Source organism: Pseudorca crassidens, chromosome 20 (assembly GCF_039906515.1).
Source record: "Pseudorca crassidens isolate mPseCra1 chromosome 20, mPseCra1.hap1, whole genome shotgun sequence".
NCBI classification, from domain to species: domain Eukaryota; kingdom Metazoa; phylum Chordata; class Mammalia; order Artiodactyla; family Delphinidae; genus Pseudorca; species Pseudorca crassidens.
The window spans coordinates 8,961,684-8,979,861 of record NC_090315.1 but is presented as its reverse complement, the minus strand read 5'-3'; the positions used below and the strand labels follow the sequence as shown (position 1 = coordinate 8,979,861).

The following is an 18,178-nucleotide window of genomic DNA, read 5'->3' as shown; positions in this document are numbered from 1 at the left end:
CATGGGGCTTGGATGGACTCACGGTGAAGGTGAAGCGCCGCCCTCGGGGGGCTCCTGGACCATCTGGCCTGATACTGTAGCTGGGGAGCAGGACGCTTCCCAGGACGCTCTCCTCGCGGCTGTCTGCAAAAGACAGGCTGGGGTCAAGTGTCACACAGGGATCTAGAGGCCAAGAGGCTAGTGGAAAGGGAGGGTGGGAGGGTGGGAGGGGGGGCCCGCCCACCCCATGCCAGCTGGGGCACTGACCCTTGTAATAGAAGAGGCAATGGCCAGAGAGGACGAACCAGCGGCGTTTCCAGAGCCGGAGCCCGGAGCTGTCCTGGAGAGACAGAGTGGGAGTAGAGGGGGGAGGGAAAAAAGGAGATGGAGACAGTGACACTTGGGGCCAAAGACCCAAACAAAGGAGAGGGGCAGAGACACATGTTTGGTGCAATAGATTCAGATGGAGAACTGGAAACCAGTGGGTTGCAGTTGAGAGGACATAGATTCTGGACACAGGTGGACCTGAGTTTGACTCTTACCTCCACCACTTTCAAACTGTGCCCTTAAGCAAGTCATTTCCCCACTAGAAACCTCATTTTTTCCTCATGTGTCAATTGGGGATTGAGAAGTTACAGGAAGATTGGGACAGATACTGTACCACACACGGGCAGCGGCTTTATATAGAAAGACTTGGCCCGATCACTATGGAGTGTGAGACACAGAGAGGCCAGGAAGGTGATGCTGAGCCATACCCTGAATCCTGCATCTCCCCATCTCCTCTTCCAGAACTGCTCCATCTCTAACCTTGTGCCCCTCTTCTCCCCTTCAATCCATTCCCACAGAAGCAGCATGATCTTTTAAAATTATAAATCAGACCATGTGAGTCCCCTGCTCAAAACAGAGCTTCCCGTCACACTTAGCATAAATCTCAAGTTCCTTACCCTAATTTGCTGGCTTACGGGGAATCTAAAACTTGGATGCACATAAGAATCACCAGGAGGGCTCATTAAAACCCAGATTCCTGGGTCCCATCCCCAAAGTTCTCCAGTCAGTAGATCTGAGGTGGGAGCTGACAATGTGCATTTCTAGAAATTTCCCGGGTGATGCTGGCGCTGCTGGTCTGGGACCACACTTAGAGAAGCTCGCCCCGTCGCCCTGCCGCCCCTCCTCTCTCTCACCTTGGCTTGCTCCAAACACCAAACTTTGGCCTGCTGCAGGGCCCTTTGCTTTCAGATTCCCTCTGCCCCCCAGATCTTAACAAAATGGGCTCCTTCTTGACATATAATTCTCAGCTCAAATGTCATCTCCTCAGAGACGCCTTCCCCGACCAACAGTCAAAAGTAGCTCTCATCTCTCAGCCACTTTCCAGCACATTCTCCTGCGTTATTTCTTCACAGTGCGTCATTTCCCACCATCCAAAATCATTTAGTCCACTTGTTTTATACTAATTTATTATCCATCCCTGTCCCACCCCCATCTTGAATGCAGATAGATACTTATTTGTCTTATTTGCATGGTATGTGACCCAGGGCTTGGCACATTGTAAATGTTCAAGAAGTGGTCGTTGGACTTCCCTGGTGGTGCAGTGGTTAAGAATCTGCCTGCCAATGCAGGGGACACCGGTTCGAGCCCTGGTCCGGGAAGATCCCACATGCCGCAGAGCAACTCAGCCCGCGCGCCACAACTACTGAGCCCGTGCGCCACAACTACTGAAGCCCGCGTGCCTAGAGCCCGTGCTCCGCAACAAGAGGAGCCACCGCAGTGAGAAGCCCGCGCACCGCAACGAAGAGTAGCCCCCGTTCGCCGCAACTAGAGAAAGCCTGCGCGCAGCAACGAAGACCCAATGCAGCCAAAAATAAAATAAAGCATAAATAAATTTATGAAAAAAAAAGTGGTCATTGAATGAATGAATGAATGAAAGAAACGACAGAATAAGGGAGGAAACAGTGATCAAATATATATATATATTTGGAGAAGACTTGGAAGGAGAGAAACAGTGGACAGCCAGGGGCACAGCCTCTAACATCACTTGGAGTGTCCTTTCCCTTCTTCTGCTCACTCTACCTGCTTATGAAGCCAGCCTCGGATGTGCACGGGGAGGTTAGGGTCCCTTCTGAGCGCATTGCCCCTCTTCCCGAAGGCATGCACCTTGCTTACCGCCCGGGTGGACTTCTGAAGAGACAAGGAGGACAGAAGTGAACATGGCCTTGGGATGGACTTGGGGAGGCGGTGCAGTGGGACTCAGGCAACCCAAGGCCCTCCTCAGCTGCCTTTAGAAACTGGGTCAAGGAGAGAGCTGAGGGAGCTCCCTGGTGGCCTAGTGGTTAGGATTTGGCGCTTTCACTGCCGTGGTCCGGGTTCAATCCCTGGTCGGGGAACTGAGATTAAAAAGTAAATAAAGAGGGATCTGAGTTTGGGGATGAGAATTGCATGTGCATAGTGCAGAGTTGACAGACACTTTTCATGCGTGGCGGGAGGTGTCTGGAGGCAAGGAAGAGGCTACTGGCCACTGCGGAGGGAATTTGGGAATCGAGGGTCCACTGCCAAGGAGAGGATGCTCTTGGCCACCAGAGCCCGAGATGTAGTAGAGCCTTTGGGACCCAAGATGGCAATACTGCCTGGGAGGTCCCCATGGTCAGGAAGGTCCTCTGTGCTGAGTCCCTAGTGATGGGTCAGCTGGAATCAAAGGATACCTCAGTGCCAAGGAATGACATTCCTTAGCGATCATGTCCAGGGTGGCGGTGGGAGCTCCAAATCCCTTCATCCCAGTAGATGGGCCTCCCTCTCCTGTGCACACAGATATCCCAGGCACCCATGGCCAGATTCCCACAGGATGCCCCTCCTTGGTGACGACGCTGATCCAGGTCAGGTTCAAATCTACAGAATCTGAACTTGGGAAGCTAGAAATGAGTGAGGGGAATGTCTGGAGGACAAGAAAATGAATGTCATGACTGAACTTTGGGCTGGGGTGATGATTTGGGATGCAAGAATCTCAGGCCACATGGGGCATATTTATTGTTGGAGTAGGGTCCTTCCTTTATCAGATTTCAGAACTGGGTAGATGGGATGGCTAGAGACAGGACACGGATTTCTCAGTCCTAATAAGAGTAGCCACTGAGCTCCTGGCTGGGGAGAGGGGAGGTCACGGCTGGGGAGTGGCCTTATCTTAGCAACCAGAGTTAAGCAGGGCTGTTACTCTGGCTTCGAATTAGGAAAATACAAGGGGTGGGGACAGCTGGGAGTGCCTCTGAATTCCTAGCTGTGGCGGGTGGGAAATTTGGGACCTTGCTAGGTTCGGCACACCCCGTTGCTAAAGATCCTTGCTTTTGACAATCAGAGTCCCTCGGGTGGCACCGAAACCAGGGTTCGGAAACAGGAGGATGGGGCAGCCCAGAGCACCCCCCTCCTCCCCAGCCCCACCAAGAAGCTCGAACCTTGGTGCTCAGGCTGCCAAGCGAGGAGATGGTAGAGGCGCTGCTGGCCAGGCTGAGGCTGCTCCGAGGTCTGCCTTCCTCCATCAAGGGCTTGGGGAGAGGGAAGAAAAGGGGCTGTGTGTGCCTCTCTGCAGATGACCCGGCTGGGGACACAGACAGGGTCAGGGGCTTGCAGGTCGGAGGAGGCTGAGGAGAAAGAGCCTGTTGTTTGGGGCCTGGGGGGACTGGGGGAGGCCCTGGCCCGGGACCGCATACCAAGAGTGATGCCAAGAGAGGTGGGCGGCACTGGCAGCTGCAGGGAGGGGGCAGCTGTCTGCAGCCAGAGACAGAGAATAGGAGCCCCTTTATTCTTGCCCCCCCCTGCACGCTGGCCAGGAATTTGACCCTCTCTGTGCTCAAGACCCCCCATTCCCTGTCCCTTTCCAGCCGCCCCCCAGCTACCTGTCTCCTGCCCTCCCACGTGCACCCCCAGAACATCCCCACTGAGACCCGGGCACCAGGAATGTGCACCCAGGCAGCTCCTCCCGCCCAGCCAAGCCAGGGAACTTACCAGCTCTGGGGTCCCAAGGACAGAGAGCGCAAGAGGGCAGCGTGGAACCTGGGACACCCAGGCACAGTCCCCCTCCTCCTCTGCCCCTTAGGGGATGACTCTCATAGCCCTCAGTTCTCACCTGCTCATTCACACCCTTTTGTCTCTTTGTCTCTGATAGTGAGTCTTCCTCTCACGCTCTACCTTCCTCTTATACTGTCTCTCTCTCCAGTCTCACCTTCTGTCTCTCTCACTCTCTAATCTCTGTCTCTTCCAATCTCTCTCTTACTCATTCCCTCCTCGGCAGCATCCCCACCCCCATATCACTTTCTCTCCCAATCTTTCTGGTTCTGTCCAAATCTTTTTCTGGGACTCATGGAGTCTCTTCTTTAAGTCTCCATCCCGTTCTCTCTCTCTCTCTCTCTCTCTCTCTCTCTCTCTCTCTCTCTCTCTCTCTCTCGCTCTCTCTCTCGCTCTCTGTCTCTCGCTCTCTCGCTCTCGCTCTCGCTCTCTCCCTCTCTGTTCCCCCTTGTCTCTCTCTCTCCCGTACACTCAATCTCTTTCTCTTTCTCCGTGGCCCTCCACGTCTACTGTTTCCTCCTCGCTCAGATTTCCCTTCTGACTTTCTCTCTTCCCCGCTCTCCCAGTTTCTCTTTCCTCTCTGCGGGTCCTTCCCTCCGTCTGCCAGCCGCCCACGCGGCTGCCTCCCCTCCCAATCCCGGCTGACCCCGCCCCTCCTGGCCTCCCCACCACAGCCTGACCTCTGGCTCAGCTGACCCCATGCTGAGGGGCCACACACACACCCCTCCCCGATTCCTAGGTCCCTGTTGGGCTGGAGCCTGGGGAGCCAGGGTCCCATAGAGGCTGAAGCTGGGATTTCTAAATGTTTGGAGAGTAGGAGCTGGGCCTGGACTCCAGGGCCTCAGTGGGCTGGTGGTAGTCAGGGGCCTAAGTCATGGGCACCACGCCACTCCCCCGAAAGGAGATGGCTAGGATCTTGGAAGGGGTGGGGGCTGAGACTCCAGGGTATCTGGGAAGGTGTGAGCTAGGAGTCAGGACTCCGGAGCTGTGAATAGAGCTGGGGGTCTGGAAGTGTGGCTTTAAGTGGATGGACCTCCAGTGAGGAGGGAGTGGCCCCTGATCCCTGGGTGCTGGCGAGAGAATGGTCAAATGGCCAGTGTCAATCTCCACCTCAGATTCAGATGAAAATTCTCTTCTAGACTGAGGTTGACCCCCTCAGGAGGGAGACACGGGTTCTGGGTGTATTTTGAGGGAAAACATTACGGACCAGGTCAGGGGTGGGTGGTGCGGCGGGACTGGGATTGTGTCCCTGGGCCTGGAATTTGTGGCAGAAGACCCCACTCTCCCATGAGGTTCCGTTGGTGCTCCCCAGCCAGAATTTCAGTTTGTGTAAGCAGAGGTTTTGTACAAATTTGAAGCAGGTGAAACCTAAGAGTGGAACCTTGTGCCTGAGACAGGGAAGGGGTCCGAGTTTCTGGTTTCGTATCCCCTCACCACATATTTGTTGAGCACCTACTATGTGCCAGGCAGTGAGCAATGCAAGGTGCCCGCCTTCAGGGGGCTTACACATTCTGTCTTTTTTGCAATGAATCTAGACTCTGCTGTGACCACCTTGAGCAAGTGATTTCATTCCCAAGCCTCAGTTTCCCCATCTGTGAAATGGAAACAATAATACTCTCCCACACCGGGTAGGAAGCCGACCGGATGGGAAAGTGGGAGACTCTAGAGTGGGGCCTGCTGGTTAAATAAGGGGGGAGGCATCTGTCTGCAACAGGGGTTACGCGAGCTCCCTCACTGCTTAAGCAGTTCACGCGTTTGCGAGATAGCTCTCTTGCTTGGGGCGTGGCCACGCTTGGAAACGCCGCCGCCGCCGTGACGTCACAAAGCCCGGAATCTCCGCGAGAAGTCCAACCTTGTTTTCCGTTCAGATCCTCACGTTTACGTTTCGAAACCCCGCCTCCCCTCTTGGCGTTAGCACGTCCGGCAGCGTTGGCCTATAAAAGCCCTGCGGGTAGCGTCAGCGCAAACCCGCTTAGTTTCCCACTTGTTTGTCTTTTTGCGTCTCCCGGCACGATCCTGCGCCCGTTTGTCGCGACAGCACTTGCAGCAGCCGGTGACAACTTGAGTCCCTGAGCCCAACGCCGGAGGGCGAGATGAACGCGCTGGCCTCCCGAGCCGTCCGAACCTGTGATCGCTTGCGGCAGCCCCAGCCGGCGCTCCTGCCCCCAGGGTGACGCACGGTCCCGAGCCGGTGAGTTGGGGGGTCGGAACACGTAGGTCCCCAGGGGTTTGGGGGCTGGGGTCAGACTGCTGGTCAGTCATGAGGAGGGAGCTCGGACTTCAGGGTTCCGAAATAGGAGGGTTCGGGGCCCGGATTCCTGGGTCCTAAGGAGGGCCTGGGAACCTGAACTCTTGTGTATGGAGGGGTGGGACGGACCCTAGGGCTCAGACTTCGGAAGCAGAAGGAATTGGGAACTTGGAGTCCTGAGCCAGACGGAGGAGGGTTCTGGGAGCCAGGCTCTTGGGTCCCCAATGAAGGAACCATCTGGGGATCGGAATTTTTGAGTCTCCGAGGGAGGAGGGTGATGGGGGTCTGATTTGTCAATCCTCAGGAGGGGGCGAGAAGCAGGGACCAGGACTTTGTCCCCAAGAGAAGCAAGTAGAGGACCTGTGTTCTCTCTTCTTGGGACTAGGACTTAATGGGTGAGAGCAGGTGGGGCTAGGGGCTTGTTGAGACCCAGACTCTTGGGTATTGAGAGAAGAGGTGGCGAAACAAGGGACAGAGATGGGAGTGGCTGGGATCAGAAAGGAATGTGGGGCAGGGACTCTCCTGTTGCTATTTGTGTTACTGTTTCCGTTGCTATGACTCAGGGTCATCCTCTGATACTATCCCCTAAATGGCTTCTAAACTTGATTCCTTTTTTTTTTTTTTTTTTTTTTTTGCGGTACGCGGGCCTCTCACTGTTGTGGCTTCTCCCGTTGCGGAGCGCAGGCTCAGCGGCCATGGCTCACGGGCCCAGCCGCTCCGCGGCATGTGGGATCTTCCCGGACCGGGGCACGAACCCTTGTCCCCTGCATCGGCAGGAGGACTCTCAACCATTGCGCCACCAGGGAAGCCCCACTTGATTCCTTTTTTTTCTCCCTTTTTTCCAGTCCAGACAGATGGCCCCAGGCCAAGTGCCCCATCAGCCTGCCCCCTGGAGGGATACCCACCCCTTCTACCTCGTGTCCCCGCTGGTGGGCCTTCTCAGCTGGGCCTGGAGCCACCTGAGAGGCCCAAGATCTCCAGAGCCCTGGTTGGTGGAAGCAGTAACCGAAACAGATCAGGGAGAAGCTGTCCCGGAGGGAGAAGCTAAGGCTTCTCTGGCCACTCACCATGCCCCCAAGGGCAGGCACCCTCAAGAGGAGACTGGAGACAGTGGAGCAGCTGAGAAGGATGGAGAAGCATCCCGGGGGGCCTGCCCTGACCTGGAAACCAAGTGTTCTCTTCTTGAAGCCTGGGGACTTTCAGATAATGATGACGAAGAGTATGGCAAGGAAGAAGCAACCAGTATCCCTAGAGAGCAGGGAAGTGAATTTATGGATGGCCAGCCTGCTCCCCTGTGCCCCAGCCTTCTGGTAACATCCCTGCAAGACCTTCCTGGGGAGGAGGAATCTAAGGAAGAAGGGGTTACTGAAGATGAAGAAGTGATCACGTTCTCTTTTCCTCCATCACCCTGGGAATGTTGTCCAGGGGTGGAGGAAGAGGAGGATGATGAAGAAGCTGTAAATAAAGAAGCTCCTAGAACATCTGCCTCTCCCTTAGCTCTGGGATCCAAGCCCAGAGCTTGGGTGTGCTGCCCCGTGGATGGAGCCACAGAGGAAGAAAGAACAGAGAATAAAGCAGCCACGAAGACCTCCATTTGCCCCCCATCTGCAGGCTCCCACCTCAGGGCCTGGGAGTGTTGGTCAGGAGAGGAGCCTGAGGAGGAGAAGCCCATAAAAGCTGAGAAAGGAGAAGCTGACCCAGAGCCACACTCCCCAGTTCCAGCCCAGAGCCCCCTGCTCAGGACCTGGCAGCACCAATCCAGTGAGATCACAGAGGAGGAAGAGGAGGAGGAGGACAGTGATTCAGGAGAAGCTGAGGCTTCCTCTTCCATCCCACACACAAGTGCCTTCCTGAGGGCCTGGGTGTACCGACCAGGAGAGGACACAGAGGAGGAAACTGAGTGTGAGGGTGAGAATGAGGATGAAGATGATGAATCAGAAGCAGCTGACTTGGAACCAAGTCCCTCCCTTCAGACCCAGAGTGCCCTCTTCAGGGACCGGATATATCAGCCTGGAGAGGAAACAGAGGGAGGGGAAGCTGCCACAGAGTGGGGAGAAGCTGAGCCCTGCCCCTTCCGAGTGGCCATCTATTTACCTGGAGAGAAGGCCCCACCTCCTTGGGCTCCTCCTCGGCTGCCCCTCCGTCTGCAAATGCGCCTCAAGTCTGCAGAAACCCCCACCAGGCATCGGGACCCTGAGCCTCCCCTGAAGACCAGAAAGGTGGGTGCTGAGGGCTCAGATTCTTGAGGTTAGCGAGGAGAGGGCTGGGAGCTGAAACTCCTGGGCCTGGAGGCCAAAGGGCTGGAGGCCCCGATTCCTGGGTCCCCCGTGTTGCAGAGGGTTGCATGTGAGCTCCGTTGGGACGGCTGTGTTCACTGTAATGCAATCCTTTGCAAGAGGCTGGGCCCTTGTGGGATGAAGGAGCAGCTGTGCTGATGTCAACCCCAGGGAACTACCTCCATCTTCAGTGAGTCAGATGGAGGATCCGCTGGTGGGTGAATGACTAGCCAGATAACAAGCGCTGTTGTGCAGCTAATTTTTGTTTGGTTCTCTCTCTCTGTCTCCCTGCCTCTCCCCACACCCCGCAACCTGTGGCCGTTTGTATATTGTGTCTGTATCTCTGTGTCTCCCCATGTCTGTGACGGTCCATCTCCAGGTGCGCTTCTCTGAGAAGGTCTCCGTCCATCTCCTGGCTGTCTGGGCGGGACCCGCCCAGGCCGCCCGCAGAGGCCCCTGGGAGCAGTTCGCCCGGGATCGCAGCCGCTTTGCCCGACGCATCGCCCAAGCCCAAGAGGAGCTGGGTCCCTACCTCACCCCTGCCGCCCGGGCCAGGGCCTGGGCACGCCTCGGGAACCCTCCCACTTCTCTGGCCACCATACCTGCCCCTACCCCGACCTTACCCATGTCCCCATGCAGACCACACCTTTGAGCCACATTCTGGCCTCTCCATCTCCTCCCTGTGTGTCTCCTTGCCTGGACCTCAGTGGGAGGCGTGGCTAAGATGAAGTAGTTTTCATGTTATTAACTATTTATTTTTAAGTGTTGATTTATATAAGGAATAAAGCTTTTCATAGTGAGCAGCGTCTCCGTGTGTGTCTGAACTGACACCATCCACTACTCCTGGGTCCCCAAAACAGTTGCGAGAGAACAGCATAAAGGCGAGCCTCTCAATAGAGGATAAATTACATTTCCCATCATCCCTCTTCCCATTCCGAGGCTTCTTTTGAACTAAGGACTGGTGGCTTTTGTCGTTTTTCTTTGGCTTCCACCTATATTTGATTAAACCCCGGACAGTTATCTCCCCAAGGCAGCTGGGAACTGGACTCACCAAAAAAGGGTTAAGCTCCAGTTTTCTGTGTGTCCTTGGAATACAAAGACTCATCCTCCTACTGGCAGATGTGGTGAGTTCCTCAAGGCTTTCACATTTATGAGTGGGCCTGATTTCACATTTATAAATCATGTGTCCATAGACTCAGTTTCCTTATCTGTAAAATGCGGCTAACAATTGCACATACCTTATGAGTTTGTAAGGCCCCAAAGGAAGTCATAATTAAAACAATGTTTGTCAAATAACATAAGTGTTGGCTAGTATTTATTCTCACTCTCATGGATGTCTTCCAATTACCCATCCTACTTTACCTCACCAGCTTAGAACTCTTCACAGCAGTTCAAACAAAAGTGGCCGGGGGTGGGGGGTGGGGGGCTTCCCTGGTGACTCAGTGGTTAAGAATCCGCCTGCCAATGCAGGGCACACGGGTTCGGGTTCGAGCCCTGGTCTGGGAAGATCCCACATGCCATGGAGCAACTAAGCCCGTGCACCACAACTACTGAGCCTGCGTTCTAGAGCCTACATGCCACAACTACTGAGCCTGCGTGCCACAACTACTGAGCCTGCGTGCCGCAACTACTGAAGCCCATGTGGCCAGAGCCCATGCTCCGCAACAAGAGAAGCCACCGGGATGAGAAGCCCACGCACCACAACGAAGAGTAGCCCCTGCTTGCCACAACTAGAGAAAGCCGGCGCACAGCAATGAAGACCCAACACAGCCAAAAATAAAAAATAAAATTAATAAATAAATAAAATTAATTAGTTAATTAAAAAAAAAAAAGAATGGTCCAAACATCCTGCACCCTATCGAGCCTCACACCTTGTCCCTCCCCATTGGTTCCCCAGGCTCCTGCTACACTATCCTTTCATTCCCAAACCGACCAAGCCCCCTTCTACCTTAAGACCTCTGTATGAGCTGTGGCTACTGTCTGTTCCCGTCCCTGACCCCTCTGGCTCAGCTAGTTCCTTGTGATTCTTCAGATGTAGATGAAATTTTTTTTTTTAAGAGATATCTTGCTCTGACCCAGCCAACTTGTGTGCCTTCCTCATTCATAGCAGACGAGCATTTTGATTTTTTTTGTTGTTTAAGACCCATCCCCCATGATCGGACTGTGATTTCAGGAGAGCAAGTGCTGCCGAACAGCCCACTGCCTAGAGCACAGGACGGGGCACTCAGGCGGCGTCTAATAAGTGTTGGTTATTCGTAAACTGGTACAAAAGAAGGCACGCTGGGGCCCTTTCTCCAAATGAGCAGGCACACAAGCTGATGAGAGTATTTCATTGAACTACTCACATGCCAGCTTCCCATCGAAACTGGACAAGCAGATGGCGAAGGCTTGGAGCGGACACAGTGGGAAGCGGAAGTCCATGGTGAACGTGTCTGGGGCTACGCGACCGAACTGGAGCACCAGGTAGTCCGCTGAGAAGGAAGTCAGGAACTAAGGGGAGCGGGTGTCATTTCCCTGCCGCGGGCCTCTGAGCCGCGAGAACTACGACTCCCGAGAGGCTGTGCGGCGCCCTCACTATGCGCGGAATCCTCCGGAAGTGCAGTTTATATGGCAGAGGGCCTTGTAAACTACACTTCCCAATAGGCTTTGCAATAGCGCGGAGTCGGCCCTGCCTAGAAAAACGCTCAAGTGCTAATGGGAGAAGTAGTTCTTGTCCTGCTCCCTTGCCCAGGTAAACCAGTTCCTAGGAACTCACGGTCATCCGGATGCACGATCTGGAAGTTCTTGATCGAGGTCCTAGTGACGCGACCATGAAAATTGAGCACGTAGGCGCCGCTCTCGTCGCTCCACGATGGGGCTTTATTTTGCAGCAGGACCAGCCCCTGGTTGGCCCCCCGTTGGAGGCGACTCAATAGCGACTCCTGTTCCTAGAGGGTAAAGTGGGGACGTGGTTAACCAACTACCAACAAGCTTTTTTCCTCCAGACGCAGAATTTTGAGTCCCTAGGCTCTCCTTCCTGAGAAACAAGTCTGACACAGTCCTCCCGGCTTCATATATGACCTTATGCAGTCCATCGGCTCCCTCTCCCCTTAGGACCTATGGCCGGTCCCCCAGCCCTTCCTCCCCATTGACCCAGAGACTCAACCTTGGCGGACTCACATTTTGTGGCTGGACACTGATTCTCTGGTTCTGGGCGTCGATTCCTGGAATGATCACAGTCATTTTCCGGGGCCCTCGGAATCCCAAGATGTTGGTCTCCTGAGGGTAGTATGCTCCATTTGGCCTTCTTCTTTCTCCCTCCCCACCGTCCTGCTCCACTCTCTCTCGTCTCCCGGACACTCACATAACACACAGCCCCCAGCTCCTCCCTGATCCGAGCAGTCTCTGGGACAAAATTCTTCCTTTCTGGATTCACCCCATTGTCGAAGATGGTGAATTTGGTGCCCAAGATATTAGATCTGCTCCAGGAGGGAAGTGGTCAGATAAACATAATAATTATTCCTATTTTACATTAACTGCTTTCCCATGTCATCTCATGAACTCTTCCAATCAATCCTCTACAAAAGATTCATGTCCCATGTTCCATGTATCTAGTCCCAGCCCCCTCTCTTTCTTTGGTGAGCCATGATTTTAGCCTCCTGCCTTGGCCCTTTAGGAACGCCCTTCCAAGACAAAAGAACTCACATATCCCAGCCCTCTTCTCCCACAGGAACTTAGGAATGCCAGCCCCGTGTCTCTCAAGAAGTCAAATGTCTTAAATGCCAGCCTCTGCTCCAAAGCCTTCAGTTCTATTCCCAACCACCCTGGGGTTGCAACTTGAAGAACTACAAAACCCATCAGTCCCCAAGAGAAAAAATTGTAGGGCAGGTGGAACTTGTACTCTACAGCCCGCTGGGAAATGTAGTTCAATTGTCCCCTTCCCCCCCCAACCCCCGGCCCTCTGCCACCTGTTTATCACACACATCAGGACTCTGCCCACCTGACTTTGCCCACAAAATTTTCCCCATCCCGAGATAGGTCTGTGGGGTCCAGGGAGACGAGGTAATTAGAGGTTTTGCTCCTTTTTCTCTTGCGCCCAGCCAGAAGGAAGTGCTGTGGATTTGAGAAACAGCCCATTAGAATCGATTTCTGGTATTTGGCTAGGGCGAGGGGTCCAAAGACAAGGAAACACCAGGTCCCCAAGATAGAGGAAAGGGTAATGGAGCAATAAGCGTCCCAAGGCTTGCTGGGAGATGCGGTTCTCACTGAAGGAAGTCATCAGCTGGGTCCTGAATGGGGAGCTTCATTTCACATCTTTTTTTTTTTTTTTTTTTTTTTTGCGGTACGCGGGCCTCTCACTGTTGTGGCCTCTCCCGTTGCGGAGCACAGGCTCCGGACGCGCAGGCTCAGCGGCCATGGCTCACGGGCCCAGCCGCTCCGCGGCACGCGGGATCTTCCCGGACCGGGGCACGAACCCGTGTCCCCTGCATCGGCAGGCGGACTCTCAACCACTGCGCCACCAGGGAAGCCCCATTTCACATCTTAATATCTGCCTCTTATTCCTTCGGCCATTGGGTTCAGGGTTGGGGCTGAGCCCAGGGAGGGGCGAGCCTGACTGGCAGGCAGGGCCTGGCTTTGGAGAATAGGGAAGAGCCTCACTTGGAACATCGCAGCAGGACTTCAGTACGTGTTTCATCGGGGAAAAACCAGGTCTGGCACTGAGTAGGGGAAAAGCCTCTTTCTGGGAGAGAATGAGTAATTGAGGAGAAGCGGCCACACTTGAGACAGGAATGGCCAGACTGAGAGGGGGGTCGCTTGGCTTTGGGTGGAAAATCCACGAAGCAAGGGGCTTGGCTCCTGAGAGGCGGGGCCTGTCCCAGGATTGGGTGGGGCCTGATAACACAGAAGGCTCACTGAGGGACCAGACTTGGATCGAAAAAGATGAGGCCAGTACCTCACGAGGGTCTGTAAGGGGTGGGGCTTGGGACCTTCCGACAGGGCGCGGCCTAGCCTTGAGAAAGGCGGGCCCAACTCGAGAGTGGACAGGGCTGGATTATGGGATGGGGAGGGCCTATCGGGCTCTGAGAGGAAAGAATCCTAGTGCTGTGAAAGGCAGGACTTGGCGCTGGAGCTGACTAGTCCTAGTTCAATGACGAGCAAGGCCTGGATTCGCCTAAGTCTTAACCTCGCTCAGAAAGGGGCGGGACTTGCCCTTGGGAGGTGGGACTTGCTTCCGAGGCTACCAGACCGCACCTTTCGGCCGTCGGCCGCCTCCAGGTAGAGATAGTAGAAAGGGAACATGCCCTTGTCTACCCCGCGCTTGTCGCGGCTGATGTGACACTGCACCGTGCGACCGCGCAGCGCTGGCCGCAGCACATACGCTTCCATGTCCTCGCCCAGCCGAGGGCCTGGGGCGCGGGGAGGCCAGCGGAGCGAGCTCCCCACATCGCTGTTGCCCGCGCCGCCCGCGCCTTCCGGGGCCTCGGACACCTCTTCGTCGGTCGCCCATGGGAAGTTCCTCACTGTAGACTCCGACTCCTCTTTCTTCTCTTGCAGGTCTTCGCCCTAGCCCACGTGCCAAATTCAAGTTGAGGGACAGCCGAGACCCGCCCTCCTCCCCCCCACAACGCCTTGCCAACTAGCGATTGGCCATTCCAACTCAGGGTTACGCCCTCTTTCGACCGAGTTTTCTGTCTATTGGTCAAGCATCTAAGCCACTTTCTGATTGGCCAGTACATTCAAGGGGCCCACCCCACCAAGCCCTCTTCAAGTGTTGATTGGCCAGCACCATTAGCCTCCCTCTGCAGCCACACCCATTCCACCTACCGATTGGAGAATGCCTTTGAAAGCATTGCCCATTCCTCTAATACCAATGTTCATTGGGTCTACTCAACTGAAACTATCTCACTTTCATCAGTAGCAAAGTGAGGGCCAGTTGGCCCTTTCTCACCCTTTCCAAAGCTCGCTGCCTTTCGAGGGGCTGGGTTTTAATGTATATACTCACATCAATTCAAATCCTCTAGATTGACTCAATAAATGGTGCGCCTCTGCTAGCCCAAACATAACAGGTTCCACTCACCAGTAAAAAGGGCCCTTGACTGGGCTGCAGAATTTTAGAGTCCCGTCCCCACTAGAGTCCGAAACTAGCCCTCCTCCTCCTATGTCCTTATTGCCTGTGCCACCTCCCACCTTGTTGGAGGCTAAGTCTCCATGGCCCCCGTCACCAACCATTCCAGGGTTTGGTCTCGGACTGGGCACCTCGTGTTCATCTCCAACATCCTGGGATTCGCTCTCGTCCTCCGCACTGCCCCCTAAAGGGTGGAAGAAGCCCGAAGAAGACTGAGCTCAGGACACCTGGGTCCCAGGAGCTCGGGACAAGGTCATCAGTGCTAGCTGGAGAAGGCCAGAACCCCTGGGTTTCCGAACCCTACTGTCTTTGACTGCTCTCTGGATCTAAGGACAGGGAGTAGTTAGAGTCCTCTCTTTCCCATGTCCCACAGAGAGCATCCGGGAGGAGGGAGCGAAGTTTGGAGTGGTAACCCAGAGTCCTGTTATTGAAATCGTTGATCATGTCATGAGAATAAAAGGAAATGTCACCATAGTGGAATATTAAGAAATAAAAAGAAATGAAATACTGATAATGCTACAACATAGGTGAACATTGAAAGCATGCTAAGCAAAAGAAGTCAATCACAAACGATTATATACTGTATTATTCTACATATAAATATAGAAATATCCAAAATAGGCAAATCTAAAGAGACAGAAATTAGATTAGTGGTTACTTAGGTCTGGGAGAAATTGTGGGGGGGGTTGACTGATAAAAGGTATAGGGCTTTCTTTTGTGGGTGATGATAATGTTCTAGAATTCATTGTGGTAATTGTTGCACATCTTGGTAAATATACTGAAAACCATGGAATTGTAAACTTTAAATGAGTGAATTGTATAGTATGTGAAATATATCTCGACAAAGCTGTTACCAAAAAGGGGGAGGATTTGCCACATGGACCAGGGGACCAGATTTCACCCAATGTCCCAGAAATTACCAGGTCGTTGGCGGGCTGGCCAACCCCTGCGCCGAGTCCCCGGAGGCTCTTCATAAGGAGGTGGTGAGGCAGGAATATCCTCCACGGAGACTTCCTCCAACTCGAGATCGGAACTGCCTGGTAATCAGGATGGGGGGGGCGGGTCTGGAGACTGGGATTTCTGAATACTGGGGGAGGAGAGGGCTGGAGATTCAGATTCTTGCGTGTTGGAGAAGGAGAAGGTTCAGGACTTGGACTCCTTGGTGTGAAGGAAACGGGGCCCCTGGGGGTCCTTTGGAGAGCAAGGACTGAGGTTCCAGACTCCTGGGTTCTAGTGGGAGTGGAGTTCCAGTGTATAGGCGGCCCAGGGATTTGAGATTACCTGTTTCTGTCGGCGATACCAGGGGTCCACGGTCGCCACTGCCATCTCCACCGCAGCTCACGGTGCTCAGGACACTGCGGGCACCAGGGCGCAGATGTGTCTCTGGCACGTTCTCCTGAAGGAAAGGGTTCCCGGGGCCTGGCAGAAGGTACGGCGAGGCCGGATGTACAAATTCCGGTCATCTGAGAAGATCCGCCTCCTCACTGGTCTCCGAGATATCTTCCCTGATTAACTGACTACCCAAACCCCCAAGACCCACTCAGGACCCTAACTCCATCCCAAGACTCAAACAAGCACAGCCCTACCGCTAAATTGTCTCGATTCCGCGTGTAAACAATCTCACGCGGGCTCTCCAGTACCTCGGCTCTAAATAACCCAGTCCCAGTCCTCGGGCTTCGCCTACTTCAGCAGTGAGGTTTCTTCTGCCTAACTGCAACCCGGAGCTTTTCCAGGCCCCGCCCCAGCACTTTCTGGGCGGTCCCCAGCTGCCCCAGGCTCCGCCCCGGAGCTCTAACAAGCCCAATCACAGGACTCTTTCGGGCCCCACCTCTAGTTGCACCACACCCCGCACCCGCGCTCTCCCTGACCCCGCCCCCGAACTCTCACAGGTCCTTCCCCTGGGCCCTCACAGGCCCTGCACCCAGGCTCTCCTGGGCTCCACCCAAGGGTTCTGTCAGGCCCCGCTCTCGTGCTCTACAAGTCCCCGCACCAGGGCTCCTCCAGGCCCTTCCCGTCTAAGCCCTTTAGGCTCCGCACTCCCACAGACCCCTCCCTCCAGGGCTGTGCTCCTGCCCGACCCTGGGAACCTTTCCTCACCGCTGTCACCCGAGAAGCGCTCCTCCCGCTGCCGCGGTCGCCGGGGCCGCAGGGAAGCGTCAGGATTGGCCTGAACCATGAGGGGCTCTTGGCGCTTCCGTCGCTGCTTCATCTCAAACAACCGCCGCTGCGCGAGCGGGAAAAGGGTGTATGGGCGGGAATGGGAGGGTTGGAACCGGACCAGAAGACATGGGTGAAAGGGCCTGGGGCAAGGGGCGTCCTGCGTCGGTGGGAGAGTTCCAGGCCTTCAGTCCCTCAGCAACTCCTTCCTTAGATCCAGGAGTCCTGGCTCCCAGGCCCCTCCTCCCCCAGGACCTAGGAGTCCTGCTCTCCAGAAACCTTGTTCCTTAGAAATTTTGGAGTCTCATCACCAAGGTTTGCTACTTGAGATCCCAAATTCCTATTTTCTCATTTCCCAATTGCAAAACTTGAGGCTCCGAGAGAACCAACGAGGACCAGGAGTCCCAGAGCAAGTCCTGGGGGTGGGGCCCCTGGGGAGGTATGGAAGATGGAAGAGTCGGGGGTGGCAGGATTCCCGAGCACAGTACCTGCTGTTCCAGCTTCTGCAGCCTCATGGCGGCAAGCTCATCCCTCAGGGCCCTGAGAGAGGTGCAGGTTCACAGTGACAGCAAGCAGGGCACCCTGGTTGCCCAAGAGCCCCTCCCCTTCTTCCCCCTGACCAACTTAGGGTTCTGAACATTTGTGAGGACACAGAAGAGGCAGAACCTGAGCCTGCTCCACCAGTTCTGAAGCCCTTTCTCACAGCACTGGCCTGTCTAGAATCCAGGAGTCAGAGATCCCAGGCCCCTCCTGTCCCAGGACTCAAACCCCCCATCCCTTCCTCTTTCAGACCCAGGAGTCCTCATTTATAGCTCCCTCCCTTTAGGTAGGACCCAGAAATCCAAGCCCCCAGGCCCTTCCTGCAAGGCCAATGGTGCTGAACCTGCAAACATCATTATGAGACCAGAGCTGAGTAGGTGTGGGCATAATCAGACTTTGAGCTCCCCCTTGCACCCCCATCTCCACCCCTGCCCATCTCATTTCCCCCACTCACTCTTTCTTCCATGTGTCATTCTCCTGAGACATCCTGGAGAAGGAAAATGAGGAGTCAGGACCCAGACCCAACATCCCAATGGACTCTTCCCTTCAACACCTGATCTTAAGCTTTAAATTTTCCCCTGGCCCAGGCAGCCCGAATTCCAGCACCAACACTTGCTAGGGACCCAGCAGCCTGTTTCCAGCTTTCGTCACTATCAGGAGCCCAGGAGTCCAGCTCTCTCTTCCCCAAATACCTACCTCTCTCCTTCACCCAGACATGAGAACTCAGGACTCTGGACCCCAAACACCCCATCCCCAGTGATTCTAGACCCCCAGCACCCACCTCCCTAGGATCCTGGAGACTCCCTTTCCTCCTCTCGTGCCTGG

General features: G+C 54.8%; 3 protein-coding genes across 18 annotated transcripts in view; 1 reads left to right on the top strand and 2 right to left on the bottom strand.

The window, feature by feature from the left end:
- PLEKHA4 (pleckstrin homology domain containing A4) overlaps positions 1 to 11,040 on the bottom strand; it is a 30,858-nt gene extending 19,818 nt beyond the window's left edge. For 8 of the 16 annotated variants that reach the window (XM_067718227.1, XM_067718230.1, XM_067718241.1 and 5 more), the window contains exons 1-5: positions 10,896 to 11,040; positions 3,417 to 3,506; positions 2,047 to 2,154; positions 247 to 319; positions 23 to 123 (exon numbers count right to left, since the gene is read on the bottom strand). In XM_067718227.1, coding sequence (XP_067574328.1) covers positions 23 to 123; positions 247 to 319; positions 2,047 to 2,154; positions 3,417 to 3,506; positions 10,896 to 10,910 — 387 coding nt within the window. In that variant the 5' untranslated portion in view covers positions 10,911 to 11,040. Of the gene's footprint in view, positions 1 to 22; positions 124 to 246; positions 320 to 2,046; positions 2,155 to 2,675; positions 2,819 to 3,416; positions 3,507 to 3,966; positions 4,679 to 10,895 lie in introns of those variants that run through there. The other 8 variants (XM_067718234.1, XM_067718228.1, XM_067718229.1 and 5 more) reach the window with 8 other exon arrangements.
- PPP1R15A (protein phosphatase 1 regulatory subunit 15A) lies at positions 5,967 to 9,350 on the top strand. Its single transcript, XM_067718245.1, has 3 exons — positions 5,967 to 6,217; positions 7,120 to 8,493; positions 8,930 to 9,350. The coding sequence occupies exons 2-3, from the start codon at positions 7,129 to 7,131 to the stop codon at positions 9,200 to 9,202; spliced, it is 1,638 nt and encodes a 545-aa protein (XP_067574346.1). The 5' UTR covers positions 5,967 to 6,217; positions 7,120 to 7,128; the 3' UTR covers positions 9,203 to 9,350.
- A 182-nt stretch (positions 11,041 to 11,222) lies between the features above and the next one.
- TULP2 (TUB like protein 2) lies at positions 11,223 to 17,839 on the bottom strand. The gene is made up of 11 exons (XM_067718252.1): positions 17,808 to 17,839; positions 17,302 to 17,353; positions 16,754 to 16,880; positions 15,938 to 16,075; positions 15,577 to 15,693; positions 14,758 to 14,840; positions 13,783 to 14,094; positions 12,530 to 12,642; positions 11,894 to 12,008; positions 11,710 to 11,808; positions 11,223 to 11,477 (listed from the first exon to the last, which is right to left on the bottom strand). The coding sequence occupies exons 1-11, from the start codon at positions 17,837 to 17,839 to the stop codon at positions 11,235 to 11,237; spliced, it is 1,431 nt and encodes a 476-aa protein (XP_067574353.1). The 3' UTR covers positions 11,223 to 11,234.
- Positions 17,840 to 18,178: the final 339 nt, after the last annotated feature.